At 46.9% G+C, this 15667-nt stretch overlaps 1 protein-coding gene across 1 annotated transcript in view; it reads right to left on the bottom strand.

Annotated features, from left to right (window-relative positions):
- GAB2 (GRB2 associated binding protein 2) overlaps positions 1–15667 on the bottom strand; it is a 139856-nt gene that overhangs the window by 55656 nt on the left and 68533 nt on the right. The window contains exon 2 of the mRNA XM_035114566.2: positions 3171–3471. Within this exon, the coding sequence (XP_034970457.1) occupies positions 3171–3471 (301 nt within the window). The remainder of the gene's footprint in view (positions 1–3170; positions 3472–15667) is intronic.

Genomic DNA, 15667 nt, shown 5'->3' with positions numbered 1-15667 from the left:
GACATGACACCATTAGTGAAGGTGCTACTTTACTGAGTTATAAGAAGGAAACGGCGGTCCTGAAGGTATTTGTAATTATTATTATTGGCCGTGCTGGCAGGGCCTGATGGGAGATGCAGTCCAACAACATTTGGAGGCTCACAGGAACATCGCTCATGCTCTAAGGCTGAAGCAGAGTCAACTAAGCCCTGCAGTGCTGCTCTTCCACTTCTTGCCATTGGGAGAAGAGAACACACGAAGGGCTCTATGCCAGCAAATGCAGCGGCACCTACTTTGGCTTCATTTCAGTAGGGCATGGGGACTGAGGAATTACTTATTTGTTATTCCGTCCCTCCTCTCACCTCGCCTCAAAGCAAGCAGAGCGAGAGCCGCTTACACGCTCTGAGCGGCTCTCGCTAGGAAAGCGAGAGCCACGCAAAGCGTGTATGTAAGCGGCTCTCGCTTTGCTTGCTTTACAGCGAGCGGGAGCCATGGCTCCGGCGGCGGAGGCATCTCTCAGTTCCCAACTGCAGCGGGAGCCGAGGGATCCCACTGCCGTCCAGTGCATTCGCTCCATAAGACGCACAGACAATTCCCCTTACTCTTTAGGAGGGAAAAAGTGTGTCTTATGGAGCGAAAAATATGGTACTATAAATTCCACATGATCGAAACACAGTTTCAGATAAGGCTGTGGCCCGAAGGCTCTTTGGAAGAGCCACAGACTCCCTGCCCACAGAAGAAGAAGAAGAGAAGGAGAAGGAGAAGGAGAAGGAGAAGTTTGGACTTGATACCCCGCCTTTCACTCCCCTGAAGGAGTCTCAAAGTGGCTAACATTCTCCTTTCCCTTCCTCCCCCCCAACAAACACTCTGTGAGGTGAGTGAGGCTGAGAGACTTCAGAGAAGTGTGACTAGCCCAAGGTCACCCAGCAGCTGCATGTGGAGGAGCAGGGAAGCAAACCCAGTTCACCAGATTACGAGTCCACCACTCTTAACCACTACACCATGAAGGCAGTGTGGACCCAAGCAGACCTCCTTTCGGAAGGTGTTCTGCTACCTTGGTGCCTGTCAGGAGTATGGGCAGGAGTCAGGCTCTGGGGCCTGTAGTGCTTTGCAGGACTGGGGCCTGCCTCAGCTTGTGCTGGAGAAGCAGGGAGTGACCACTCAGGTGAGGCCTCAGCTTGTGCTGGAGAGGCAAGGAGTGACCACTCAGGTGAGACCACTTGATACCTCACTGCACCTGGTGGCAGGAGCTGGGAGGGATAAAAGCTCAGCATTTCCCTTCAGCTCTTTGCCACAGCAACACTATCCCTGCCTGGTTGCCTCTGGCCTCTTGCTCCTAGGACCCTTGCCTTGCCGACGCCTTGATCCTCGACCCTTGGACCTTTGCCTTGCCGACGCCTTGCTCCTTGACTCCCAGACCTTCGCCTCTGCCTTGCTCCTTGACCCTGCGACTGCCTGCTGCTGGACCCTCAGCCCTGCACCTGTTCCTGCTTCTACATCACCATCTTGCCTCTGGTCCTGACGTCCTCAGCCAGGGCTTCAACCGCCCGCCGACCGGACCGTGACAGTGCCACAGCTGATAAGGCCCTGTCAAACATAACACACCTCCACTAGCAGCACCAAATGCAGTCTTTGATGCACATCTCAAATGTTTCAGATGCTTCCAGTATCAGAGGCGGCGGTTCTTAAGCTATCTCCGTCACAGGCCATTTAAGGTCAAAACTACCACTGGGTCCCAAAACAAGCTGGAAGCCAGCAAAGATAAAACATTACCAGAGTTGTGTGCTCCGAACTGCAGGCTCCAGTTAACAACCGCATTTTGGACTCACTGTACTTTCCAAACTGCCTTCAAAGCAGACTCACTTGGAGCATGCAGTATTCTAATGTAGAAACGGCAAGGGCAAGAGTGAACAGATTAAAAGGACACTATTGCAGATTTTTTTAAACCATGAAGTGAAAGGCTCTGGAAGCAAGTGCTAACGGTATGGCTTTGTGACGCTGCAAGATGGACATGCCTAGAATCATAGAATCATAGAGTTGGAAGAGACCACAAGGGCCATCCAGTCCAACCCCCTGCCAAGCAGGAAACACCATCAAAGCATTCTTGACATATGCCTGTCAAGTCTCTGCTTAAAGACCTCCAAGAAGGAGACTCCACCACACTCCTTGGCAGCAAATTCCACTGCCGAACAGCTCTTACTGTCAGGAAGTTCTTCCTAATGTTTAGGTGGAATCTTCTTTCTTGAAGTTTGAATCCATTGCTCCGTGTCCACTTCTCTGGAGCAGCAGAAAACAATCTTTCTCCCTCCTCTATATGACATCCTTTCATATATTTGAACATGGCTATCATGTCACCCCTTAACCTTCTCTTCTCCAGGCTAAACATACCCAGCTCCCTAAGCCGTTCCTCATAAGGCATCGTTTCCAGGCCTTTGACCATTTTGGTTGCCCTCTTCTGGACACGTTCCAGCTTGTCAGTATCCTTCTTGAACTGTGGTGCCCAGAACTGGACACAGTACTCCAGGTGAGGTCTGACCAGAGCAGAATACAGTGGTACTATTACTTCCCTAGATCTAGATGCTATACTCCTATTGATGCAGCCCAGAATTGCATTGGCTTTTTTAGCTGCTGCATCACACTGCTGACTCATGTCAAGTTTGTGGTCTACCAAGACTCCTAGATCCTTTTCACATGTACAATAAGAAGTGAGGACCTATAAGAAGTGAGGACCAGGAATGGATTATTGAACAGGCTAAAGACCCCCAAAATTCATGATGTGGTTCACCAAGAGCACCCAACCTCAGGACCTGGTTCACCAAGAGCCCTAAAATTCAGGACGTGGTTCACAAAGACCCCCAAAATTCAGGACGTGGTTCACCAAGAGCCCCCAAAATTCAGGACGTGGTTCACTAAGACACCCCAAATTCACGACGTGGTTCACCAAGGTCACCGGTCATTTTTGTTCCCTGTGGACAGCTTGAAAAGAATGGTTGCTTTAGACCACACAAATGTACTTGTCAACTTACCTGCTCTCATCCTAGAAAATACATGTCAGGTTTTCCACTTATACATGTAAGAAACAACCTTTTCCGCAAGAGCTTACTGCCCGTTGTTTTAAGGGCTTTTTATTCTAAATGGTAGCGATGTATGAAGTTAGATGCCACCTCTCTGCCATGAAATTTTGCGCATACCTGGGTTCTCCTCGGACTGGTTGAATCCACAGATCTGGCAAATGCAACGGACCCACTTGTTCATATCCTCCTCCGTTTCGGCCACAAGGTAGAAAGTCCTCTCGCTAGTCTTGATATCGAAGACATAGCTGTCCTGCAGCTCCTTCTTGTTGAAGGTCAAGCCGGCGTCCACCTGCTCGCAGAAGTTGAGGTTGATCACCCGCAGCGGCTTCTTGGAGTGGTCGTTCTTGTAGTACTCCAGCACATCGGGGTCTCCGCTCATTCGCCCGCTGCGAAGGATGAACCATCGCTTCTTCCATGCCTAGGAAAGAGAGAAGAGGTTGGGAACAGTCTGAATTCCTGGAATTAAGCATCTCCTGGCTAGCATGGATGAGCCTGTCATGTTTTTTAATTTTCCAAAAATAACAAAAATTTAAAAAAAAACAATACAGAAACAAAACAAAACAAAACCAATGGACTTCCCTCTAATCCCTTCCTTGGTTTCATTATTTATCGAGATACTGCATGTCCATTGTTAAGTTTATAACATGTTGAAATCACCTGTAGTCCATTCACAATAAAATTACATAACAACAACAACAACAACAACAACAACAACAACAACAACAATTTATTATTTATACCCCGCCCATCTGGCTGGGTTTCCCCAGCCACTCTGGGCTGCTTCCAACAGAAGAATGAAATAATCGATTAAAGATTAAAAGCCTCTCTAAACAGGGCTGCCTTAAGATGTCTTCTAAAAATCTGGTATATGTATTCTTAAAACCCTGCTAATGTATTAACCTATGTACAGTGGTACCTCTGGTTAAGACCGTAATTTGTTCTGGAGGTCCGTTCTTAACCTGAAACTGTGCTTAACCTGAGACACCACTTTAGCTAATGGGGCCTCCCGCTGCCGCCATGCCGCCGGAGCACGATTTCTGTTCTGTTCCTAAAGCAAAGTTCTTAACCTTAGGTACTATTTCTGGGTTAGCGGGGTCTGTAACCTGAAGCATTTGTAACCTGAAGCGTTTGTAATCTGAGGTACCACTGTACATTGCTTCTGTATATATGCAGGATGAAGGATGAAGAGGTAAAATCAGTCATGATTATATGGGCACAAGATGTGGGACATAACATTCAGATGGCGGAATGGGAAAATTTATGGAAAAGTGATATAAAATTTACAACATGTGTGGCGATCAAAGAAAATTATATGAAAATGAGGTAAAGATGGTATCTAACTCCAGCAAAATGAGCAAAAATGTATAAAACTAAGGAAAGCGAATGTTGGAAATGTAAAGCAACGGAGGGGAAATTTTTCCATATGTGGTAAAAATATTAAGAAATATTGGGAAATGATTTACAATGAAATGAAAAAAAATGTTTAAAAGAACCTTTGTTAAAAAAAAACCCCAGAAGCTTTCTTATTAGGTATTATAGGAGTGCGACTTACCAAAAGTACAGTGGTACCTCGACTTACGAACGACTCGACAACCAAATTGTTCGACTTACGAATGGGGCAAATGGCCGCACGCTTATGAATTTCTCGACATCCTAACGGAAACCGTGGCGGTTTTAGATAAGGTTTTTTCGACTTACGAATTTTTAGATGGGGTTGCTTCGACTTACGAATTCTTCCGTTTCCAATGCATTCTTACGGGAAACCACGTTTCCAATGGCGCTTTTCAACTTACGAATTTTTCGACCTACGAAGGTGCCTTCGGAACGGATTAAACTCGTAAGTCGAGGCACCACTGTCCAAAAGAATTTGCTTATGTATGCTGACTGCGGTAAAAGTTTCCCAACTCAGGGAAGCCTTGACAGGCAGGGTCAACTAATTCTAGATTTTGCCTCAGTACTTCTCTCTGCTGAGTACTGAAACGAAGGAATAATAATAATAATAATAATAATAATAATAATAATAATAATAATATTCTTACACTCTGCCCATCTGACTGGGTTGTCCCAGCCTCTCTGGGCTACTTCCTAGCAGACCAATTGGGATGAATAAGCAGACAATGTCCTGCAAAATACTCCCAAACTTTGTGCAAAGAAATCTGAGATGGATGCTCAATAATAAGCAGGTTGACAAGAGACGTCAGAACCATGGGGCCCAATCCACCAAAAGATTTTACAGTGGAACCTCGGTTTTCGAACGTAATCCGTGTTCCGGAACACCGTCTTTTGAGTTCCGAAACGTTCAAAAACCGAAAACTCAGTACGGAAGCCTCAAAACGGAAAACTCAATACGGAAGCCGCGCTTCATGTTTGACTTCTGAGGTGCGTTCGAAAACAGAAGCATTTACGGCAAACAATTCGGAAACTGAAATGTTCGTCAAAGGAGACGTTTGAACACCGAGGTACCACTGTGAGCTGCAAAAAGGATAGATGAAATGAAAAGGGCCCGGAGAAGACAAGTTAATGAGAGAGAAAGAAAGAGAAAAAGTGTCTGTCTGTCTGTGACAGATTTGCTGCCTCATGCAGAAAAATCTCTTGGATGGGCCTTGAACTAGCTGGAAGCAACCTTGAATGGGCAATGAATGCAGAGCTGTGATTTATGGGCACTGTCAGTAAACTCTGGTCCAGGGCGGCGGAAGCGCTGAGCAAGACCATTTGCCAATGCCTGATCTGAGGAAACATTTATTTAGCACAATTGTATCTTGAAACCTCTTTCCAACTTGCTCAGGGCACAAGGCACTAAAGTATATAGTCTGAATTAATAAATATATCTATATTGTGAGTCGTGTGACCTGTAACATCATTTTGGAGGGCTTGTAGGGGTTGAAAATGCAAAGTCTGAACCCAAAGCCCTCCTCAACATCAGCAGAATCTTTGCAAAGGTTCATTTATACAGAAAAGCCACAATTTGCGCAGGGCTTACGTTCCTGGTCGTCACACACTTCCGTGAAATTGTGTGTAACTGAAAAAGCCCGCAAACACCCTGTTCCGCCCCACCCTTTTGTTGTTGTTTAGTCGTTTAGTCGTGTCCGACTCTTCGTGACCCCATGGACCATAGCACGCCAGGCACTCCTGTCTTCCACTGCCTCCCGCAGTTTGGTCAAACTCATGTTCGCAGCCTCGAGAACACTGTCCAACCATCTTGTCCTCTGTCGTCCCCTTCTCCTAGTGCCCTCAATCTTTCCCAACATCAGGGTCTTTTCCAAGGATTCTTCTCTTCTCATGAGGTGGCCAAAGTATTGGAGCCTCAGCTTCACGATCTGTCCTTCCAGGGAGCACTCAGGGCTGATTTCCTTAAGAATGGATAGGTTTGATCTTCTTGCAGTCCATGGGACTCTCAAGAGTCTCCTCCAGCACCATAATTCAAAAGCATCAATTCTTCGGCGATCAGCCTTCTTTATGGTCCAGCTCTCACTTCCATACATCACTACTGGGAAAACCATAGCTTTAACTATACGGACCTTTGTCGGCAAGGTGATTTCTCTGCTTTTTAAGATGCTGTCTAGGTTTGTCATTGCTTTTCTCCCAAGAAGCAGGCGTCTTTTAATTTCGTGACTGCTGTCACCATCTGCAGTGATCAAGGAGCCCAAGAAAGTAAAATCTCTCACTGCCTCCATTTCTTTCCCTTCTATTTGCCAGGAGGTGATGGGACCAGTGGCCATGATCTTGGTTTTTTTGATGTTGAGCTTCAGACCATATTTTGCGCTCTCCTCTTTCACCCTCATTAAAAGGTTCTTTAATTCCTCCTCGCTTTCTGCCATCAAGGTTGTGTCATCTGCATATCTGAGGTTGTTGATATTTCTTCCGGCAATCTTAATTCCGGCTTGGGATTCATCTAGTCCAGCCTTTCGCATGATGAATTCTGCATATAAGTTAAATAAGCAGGGAGACAATATACAACCTTGTCGTACTCCTTTCCCAATTTTGAACCAATCAGTTGTTCCATATCCAGTTCTAACTGTAGCTTCTTGTCCCACATAGAGATTTCTCAGGAGACAGTTGAGGTGATCAGGCACTCCCATTTCTTTAAGAACTTGCCATAGTTTGCTGTGGTCGACACAGTCAAAGGCCCCGCCCTTTTAGTGACATCTTTTATGACGATTCCAGGTCACTTCCGGATTCGCACTGATTCGCATCCTGAACGCATGTAAATGGGGCCCGTAATTAAAAGCATTTCAGCGGGCTGAAGATTGTATTGCTGCGTTTAAAACTCAGTGTGCCCTACATTTGTCAGAAGGTAGCGCCACTGAGCTGAATGGGGCTTACTCCCAGGAAACTACCCATAGGATTGCAGTCAGGGCAGCTGTCTCAACAGGGCTGTGAAATCGGGTCTCCCCAAATTCAGACGTGCTAACCACTAAACCATTCAGTGCCACATTAACCCCTGTGGTGACCCCTTAGGCAGTCAAAATCTCCGGGGACCCCCGTCGCAAAATGTCTCCTAATACGTTTTTGAACTTGCGGCACACTAACACACACTAACACTAAAAGTTGTTTTCTGCTGCTCCAGAGAAGCGGACACGGAGCAATGGATTCAAACTACAAGAAAGAAGATTCCACCTAAACATTAGGAAGAACTTCCTGACAGTAAGAGCTGTTCGGCAGTGGAATTTGCTACCAAGGAGTGTGGTGGAGTCTCCTTCTTTGGAGGTCTTTAAGCAGAGGCTTGACAGGCATATGTCAATAATGCTTTGATGGTGTTTCCTGCTCAGCAGGGGGTTGGACTGGATGGCCCTTGTGGTCTCTTCCAACTCTATGATTCTATGATTCTAACTCATGGAAAGCTCAGTATCTGCATGTGTGTGTGTGTGTGTTGTGCAGCTTGATTCTCTAAGGTCCCCCACATTTCCAATTCAGCATCTATGCCAGGCATCCCCAAACTGCAGCCCTCCAGATGTTTGGGCCTACAACTCCCATGATCCCTAGCTAACAGGACCAGTGGTTGGGGAAGATGGGAATTGTAGTCCAAAACATCTGGAGGGCCGAAGTTTGGGGATGCCTGATCTATGCACCGAAGCGGAGGTGTCTGCAACTACCCTGCCCACTTTCACTTCACTGCTATGCGGCCCCCCAAAGTTGCCGACAATGGGATGTGGCCCTTGGCATGAAAGTGTCCCCCAGCCCTGCTCTATGAGATACCTCTGTGTTGCTTCTGCTGGTGTGGGATGACTGAAAGGCGTCTCCATCTCCTTTCCCAGCTAACGGAGGACCAATTTCACAAGTCTCCGAACGTTCTGCGGCGCTCAACTCTATCTCCCTTTCCCCGGAAAACATCTGTTTTGTATGTAGGATGGAGCTGGCTGAGTGACGCTCGCTCCGAGGGCTGTTTCTCAGATCATGCGTCTCCCTGCCAAGCAGCGCATGGATCTGTCGAATGCATATTGGCCCAGCTGTCAAGAGACAGACAGCAGGGACCGGAGCTAGAATTTTAAAAAGCGCGAGAAACAGCGCCGGCCTTTAATCATAGGTTGTCATGGGAGCGCGGATGAGATCCACCCAGTCCTTGAATGCACAGCTGTCCCAGCTAATGCTGCACGCCTTCGTATGAAGTGCCCCTCCGCACATAACTTGAACATACCACAGAGAGCATCTTTTGCTAGCATCTGTAGGTAAAGCCCCCTGATACCAATGCCCCCTGTGCTGATTTTATAAAGTATAGGTGCAATTTTGGGCCACGTTTCCAGGGTGGGGAGATAAACTCTGGCTCGTGCTATTAGGAGGGCCTGTTCTGCATTATGAGGTCCCAACAGGATTTTCTTGAGTTGCGCTCCACGTGGGTTGGGCTCACTTGTAATCTATTGGCGAGAACTACCGATTACATACACGTCAGGCAATACAAAACTAAGCACCCTTTCAAGAAAGGGGATAGAGCAAAGTTTTTTCCTCCCCCTCTCAAAATTTGAGGAAATGCAACGAAACTGAATGATGGAAACTTCGGAACAACAAATCTCTTATGTTCTCAAGACTAAAATAATAAACAAATCGATTATTTATGCTCATGATGGTATCAGGTGGTTATAGACGATACTGCTTTCAATACTGGTTTGGCCTGCAAACGTTTCCTGGGGGACACACAGCTTTGTTTCCAAATCAGTTCATGGCCTGTAACTTCCGGCAGAAACCCTGTGTCTTTTCATACCACAACTGTTTCGATTCATTACTACTTCTGTCCATAGCTGCCAAGTCTCCCGTATTCCCCGGGAAACCCCCGTTTTTCCAGCTGTCCCCAGCCGAAAAAACGGATTTTTTTTGTTTTTCCCCGGTTTATTCTGGCGCGGCGGCCATTTTGGAACTGGACGGAGCATGCTCAGAAGCGACTTTTGATGCTACTTTGCCCTGTTCCAAAACGGCTGCAGCGCGACTTCTGGTGCGGCGGCCATTTTGGAACAGGGCACAGCAGCATCAAAAGTCGCTTCTGAGCATGCTCCACCCAGTTCCAAAATGGCGGCAGCGCTACTTCTGGTTTGCTACTTCCGGTCCAGTCCCTTATTTCTCAGGCCGGAACTTGGCAGGTATGCTTCTGTCTCGTTTTTTGCTGTGCTACAGAACAAGGGTGCCCCTCCTGACGGCAGTATTGCTGCAACGCTGGGGTAGCACCAAAGGGCAACTAACGAAAGCGGAATATGCATGGACAGTCCCGTATTAATCCACTAGTAATTGCACTATTTTGGGACGTGGGTGGTGCTGTGGGTTAAACCACAGAGCCTAGGGCTTGCCAATCAGAAGGTCGGTGGTTCGAATCCCCGTGACGGGGTGAGCTCCCGTTGCTCGGTCTCTGCTCCTGCCAACCTAGCAGTTCGAAAGCACATCAAAGTGCAAGTAGATAAATAGGAAGGTAAACGGCGTTTCCATGCGCTGCTCTGGTTTGCCAGAAGCAGCTTAGTCATGCTGGCCACATGACCCGGAAGCTGTACGCCGGCTCCCTCAGCCAATAAAGCGAGATGAGCGCCACAACCCCAGAGTCGCCCGCGACTGGACCTAATGTTCAGGGGTCCCTTTACCTTTTAAATGCACTATTTATTGCATTAGTCACAGGTTGCAGAATACGCCCATGGAAAACACCGCCGCCGCCAGACCAAGAGAGGCTCTGATTTATTTTGTGTTTATATTTATTCATAACATTTGCTGGAGAGCTGGACTATAAAGAAGGCTGATCGCTGAAGAATTGATGCTTTTGAATTATGGTGCTGGAGGAGACTCTTGAGAGTCCCATGGACTGCAAGAAGATCAAACCTATCCATTCTGAAGGAAATCAGCCCTGAGTCAGCTACAATACTTTGCCACCTCATGAGAAGAGAAGAATCCTTGGAAAAGACCCTGATGTTGGGAAAGATTGAGGGCACTAGTAGAAGGGGACGACAGAGGACGAGATGGTTGGACAGTGTTCTCGAAGCTACGAACATGAGTTTGACCAAACTGCGGGAGGCAGTGGAAGACAGGAGTGCCTGGCGTGCTATGGTCCATGGGGTCACGAAGAGTCGGACACGACTAAACAACTAAACAACAACAATAACATTTGCATACAGCTTCTACAACCAGGATGACTCCCAAAGCAGTCCCAACAGCCGTTAAAAATAGTAATCAGTTAAGACAACAATTAACTAACAGCGACATTCAGCAATTAAGACGCTGTAAACATAAGACAGAAGAGAAGCAACACAGGAGTTCTCCAACAGCGGCAGACAATATCAAAAAGAAGAGACCCAATGAAATAACAGGTCTTTACCCCTCTCCATCTTTTGCTTAAAAATCTCTAATGAGTAGCTGGATCAGACCAAGAGGCCACCTAGTTGAGTGCCTTGCTTCTTACAGTGACAGCAACCAGGCCCCTCACAGAAAATCCACAAGCAAGGCAGTATGAGGTTCCACTTTGCTCTCACGCCTAATATTGGTGGACCAGACTCGACTCCCTCCCTTCTTCCAAAAGGAAACAAGGCATCAAACGTTGAAAGCTCAAAACGGTACAATTTTAATTAAAAACAAAATAAAAACAGTTTAAAACATTAAAAATATATAAAACCATCCAAGACAATTCAAATACATTTAGAAAAATCTAAAAACGTATACTGTAACAGCTTTGCAGTTCTTAATTTCACGGCCAGTATCAATCAGCCATCAAGTGCCTGGGCTATAGGAATGCTTTTAGATTTCTTCTGGGCATCAACAGCGAGGGAGACACATGTACCACATCAGAGGCACAAATGGGGAGCCACCACCCAAAAGTCCCTGCAAAGCTACAGAGAACCATGCAGAGGGCCTTCTCGGTAGTGGCGCCCGCCCTGTGGAACGCCCTTCCATCGGAGGTCAAGGAGATAAACAACTACCTGACATTTAGAAAACACCTAAAGGCAGCCCTGTTTAGGGAAGTTTGTAATCTGTGATATTTTAATGTATTTTGGTATTTGTTGGAAGCCGCCCAGAGTGGCAGGGGAAACCCAGCCAGATGGGCGGGGTATAAATAAATAAATAAATAAATAAATAAATAAATAAATAATAATGTTGCCAACACTTTTTTTGGGGGGGGGGGGGGAACGGAGAGAGGAACTACTCATCTCCCGGGGCTGCAAGTCTTCTGAGCGAGGACAGCGCCTGTTACGTGCTTGGCGTGCAGTACAGGAACTGGTGCATTCCTCCTCCTTCAGAGGTCACCTTTTTGCCACCTGCGATTAAGACAAAGTGGCATTTTGTTCCGATGAAGCAGGCAAGGACTAAAGCAAAGGGCAGGAAGGAAAGAGGAGACCTCTGCATAGCTTGGCAAACAACCAGTGAGTTAATTGGGCCCCAAAACCATTCATCAGCTGCCTTTTCAGAGCCAAGCCGAGCATGATGTGGCATTTATCTCCCGTAAACAGGTCCGATCTCCTTCTGCGCAGGTGAGGCCTCTGCGCTCAGCTGCTGGGAAGAGGCAGCCCAGATACTCAGGCAGTACGCCTGCGTTGAGCCTGCAACTGTTTCACCCAGTCAAAAGCATTGGCAAGAATTCCTGACTGGAACTACAGGAACTGTGCTGGGTCAATGTAGGAACATAGCTTTGCACGGAGTAAGACCACCACTCTATCTAGCTCTGTAGGGTCTACAACACGGGTTGGCAAGACTTACCAGGCATGGGCTGGATCACTCCTCCATGGGCCGGGCCGGCGCAGCGTGATCCCGGAAATCGCATCTGTGCATGTTTGTGGTGCCGAAGCGATTTTCAGCTTCCAGCCCATGGCCCTTAGGTTGCCGACCTCTGGTCTACAAGGACAGGCACATTTTGCACCTGGCTATTGGCCACTTGCGACCAAATGGAGATCCCCAGGAGTCACGATGGCACCTGACATCTTCACCATCTGAAGGTGGGATCCTTGGATCTGGCCTGTTTTCACATGTTAATACCCTATCCTGTAGAATTCTATCTGTTATACAGTGGTACCTTGCAAGACGAATGCCCTGCAAGACGAATTTTTCGCAAGACTCTGCGATCTGATGGTGACTCGCAAGATGAATTCATTTTGCGAAAAATTCGTTTTGCGAATCGCAGATTCCCATAGGAATGCATTGAAATTTAATTAATGCGTTCCTATGGGCAAAAACCAATGCATTCCTATGGGAAACCGCGATTCGCAAGACGCATTTTTTCGCAAAACGAATTGACTCACGGAATGAATTAAATTCTTCTTGCGAGGCACCACTGTACTTTATCTGCACAGTTGGAATGAATTTCTGGAACCAAAATGCTCTACCTGTTCAGCCTGAGCAGGGGCAGTGAACAACGTTATAGTTAACTGATGTCGCTTGTCTTCACTTACCCCTACCCCACTCATAGCTGTGAAGAATATCTTACGTTATGAATGGTAAGAAGGGGAAGAAATGGAGGCAGTGAGAGATTTTACTTTCTTGGGCTCCTTGATCACTGCAGATGGTGACAGCAGTCACGAAATTAAAAGACGCCTGCTTCTTGGGAGAAAAGCAACCACAAACCTAGACAGCATCTTAAAAAGCAGAGACATCACCTTGCCTACAAAGGTCCGTATAGTTAAAGCTATGGTTTTCCCAGTAGTGATGTATGGAAGTGAGAGCTGGACCATAAAGAAGGCAGATCGCCAAAGAATTGATGCTTTTGAATTATGGTGCTGGAGGAGACTCTTGAGAGTCCCATGGACTGCAAGAAGATCAAACCTATCCATTCTGAAGGAAATCAGCCCTGAGTGCTCACTGGAAGGACAGATCGTGAAGCTGAGGCTCAAATACTTTGGCCACCTCATGAGAAGAGAAGACTCCCTGGAAAAGACCCTGATGTTGGGAAAGATGGAGGGCACTAGGAGAAGGGGACGACAGAGGACGAGATGGTTGGACAGTGTTCTCGAAGCTACCAACATGAGGAGGCAGCGGAAGACAGGAGTGCCTGGCGTGCTATGGTCCATGGGGTCACGAAGAGTCGGACACGACTAAACGACTAAACAACAACAACATGAATGGTCCATGTCGCTGTTAAGAAAAGGAGTTAGGAATAGTCCTACAAATATGTGGACTGTCCCTGGATCAAGTGACTTTTCTTCTTCAAGTTCTCAAAGCTCTTAACCCAGCTCAAGGTTTGTCACCTGAACGATCCAGATGTTTAACTGAGAATCAACCACAGCCAGCCCATCCTTTGAAAAATAAGACTTTAGAGCCTTCTTGCCCCCAAATGGCAACTGGACATTCGGTTTTGGCGACTGTAACCCTGGGTTAATGAGCCACTTAGCACCTAGCTTATATACCTGAATTTCTAACACTCCCCACAATATAGATCTTAGCTTTACAGAAGAGCCCCTGCGTTGAGAAACAGGATACCTCTAATCGCCAGATGGAGGACATAAACAATAGGGTAAGGCGCTCTGCATCGTCTCCAGCTGGTGAGCTTCCAAAAACAGCTGGCTGGGAGCTCTTGGAAGCATGCAGGATTAGACAGAACTTGGTCTGCTCCCACAGTGCAAGCCCCTGTGACAAGAAGCCCAAAGTACAAGTTGGGAGCAACAAGGATTAAGAGCCAGCAGAACTTGCTTCCTGCTCAAGATGCTGGGATTACAGCCTCAATGAGCAGGAACACAACCATATCCCAGAAGGGGGAGGGAGAAGGATGACTTCCCTTCTGTTTGCCGTTTCCCCCCCCTCCCTCCCCATGCCTTCCTTTGTCTTGTCACTCCAAAGATTTGCAACCTAATTAGTTTTGCACTAAATCTCCAACCGTCCGCGCAACCGCCGAGGAAGAGGCGGCGAGACGGATCTTCGCAAAGGCAGCAGAGCAGCAAATTGTTTGGCAATAAAATAAAAGCAAAACCGGCTTTCGGATTTCAATTTAGTTTGGGAACTAAATGCAATTTCCCCTTTGACATGCCTGCTAATAGAGGAGCTAAATATAGACGCGCAGCCATCTTGCTGCGCCCATCACTGAATGGGGGGGGGGAAATATATGACTTGGGTCTTCCTCAGCGGAGAAGGAAATGGGATGGGGAAAGAAAGAAAGAAAGAAAGAAAGAAAGATAAAGGCTTATGCTCTGTCGCTCCCCAAGTGAATGGGGAGGTCAAGATAACCTTCCCAGGGCCTTTATGAAAATCTGTTTAATTTCAATATATATGCAATGCTCCAGTGAAGGCAAAATAGCTCTGTTCATCTCTACAGAGAGCTCTAATGGTCTGGTTTTTTTGTTCTTTTATTCATTGTGCTCACCCTTAGGTGGACAGGGTAACTGTTGTATGTTGCTGGGTGATTTTTGTGAAGGATCACTTTTAGAACATTTGCATCACTTTTGTGGATTTTTGTGGTATACAGCAATACCTTGCTTGTCGAACTTAATCCGTTCTAGGAGTCTTCTTTGACTCCCGGAACCATTCAAAAACCAAGGCACGGCTTCCGATTGGCTGCAGGAGCTTCCTGCATTCAACCGGAAGCCGCGGAAGCTGTGTTCGACGTTCGGCTTCCAAAAAACGCTCACAAACCGGAACACTTACTTCCGGGTTTGCAGTGTTTGGGAGCCAAGTCATTAGACAACCAAGGTAAAGGTAAAGGGACCCCTGACCATTAGGTCCAGTCGTGACTGACTCTGGGGTTTGTGCGCTCATCTTGCATTATTGGCCGAGGGAGCCGGCGTATAGCTTCCAGGTCATGTGGCCAGCATGACAAAGCCGCTTCTGGCAAACTAGAGCAGCACATGGAAACGCTGTTTACCTTCCCGCTGTAGCGGTTCCTATTTATCTACATGCATTTTGACGTGCTTTCGAACTGCTAGGTTGGCAGGAGCTGGGACCAAGCAACGGGAGCTCACCCCGTCACAGGGATTCGAACTGCCGACCTTCTGATCAGCAAGCCCTAGGCTCAGTGATTTAACCACAGCGCCACCTGGGTCCCTAATAGACAACCAAGGTACCACTGTATTTTACATTGTTAAGTGCATGTATTCATTGAATTTATATAATAATAATAATAATAATAATAATAATAATAATAATAATAATAATAATTTATTTACACCCCACCCATCTGGCTGAGTCTCCCCAGCCACTCTGGGCGGCTCCCAATTGAATATTAAAACAACACA

Source organism: Zootoca vivipara, chromosome 4, assembly GCF_963506605.1.
Source record: "Zootoca vivipara chromosome 4, rZooViv1.1, whole genome shotgun sequence".
NCBI lineage: Eukaryota > Metazoa > Chordata > Lepidosauria > Squamata > Lacertidae > Zootoca > Zootoca vivipara.
This window is presented reverse-complemented; position numbering and strand designations above follow the sequence as displayed.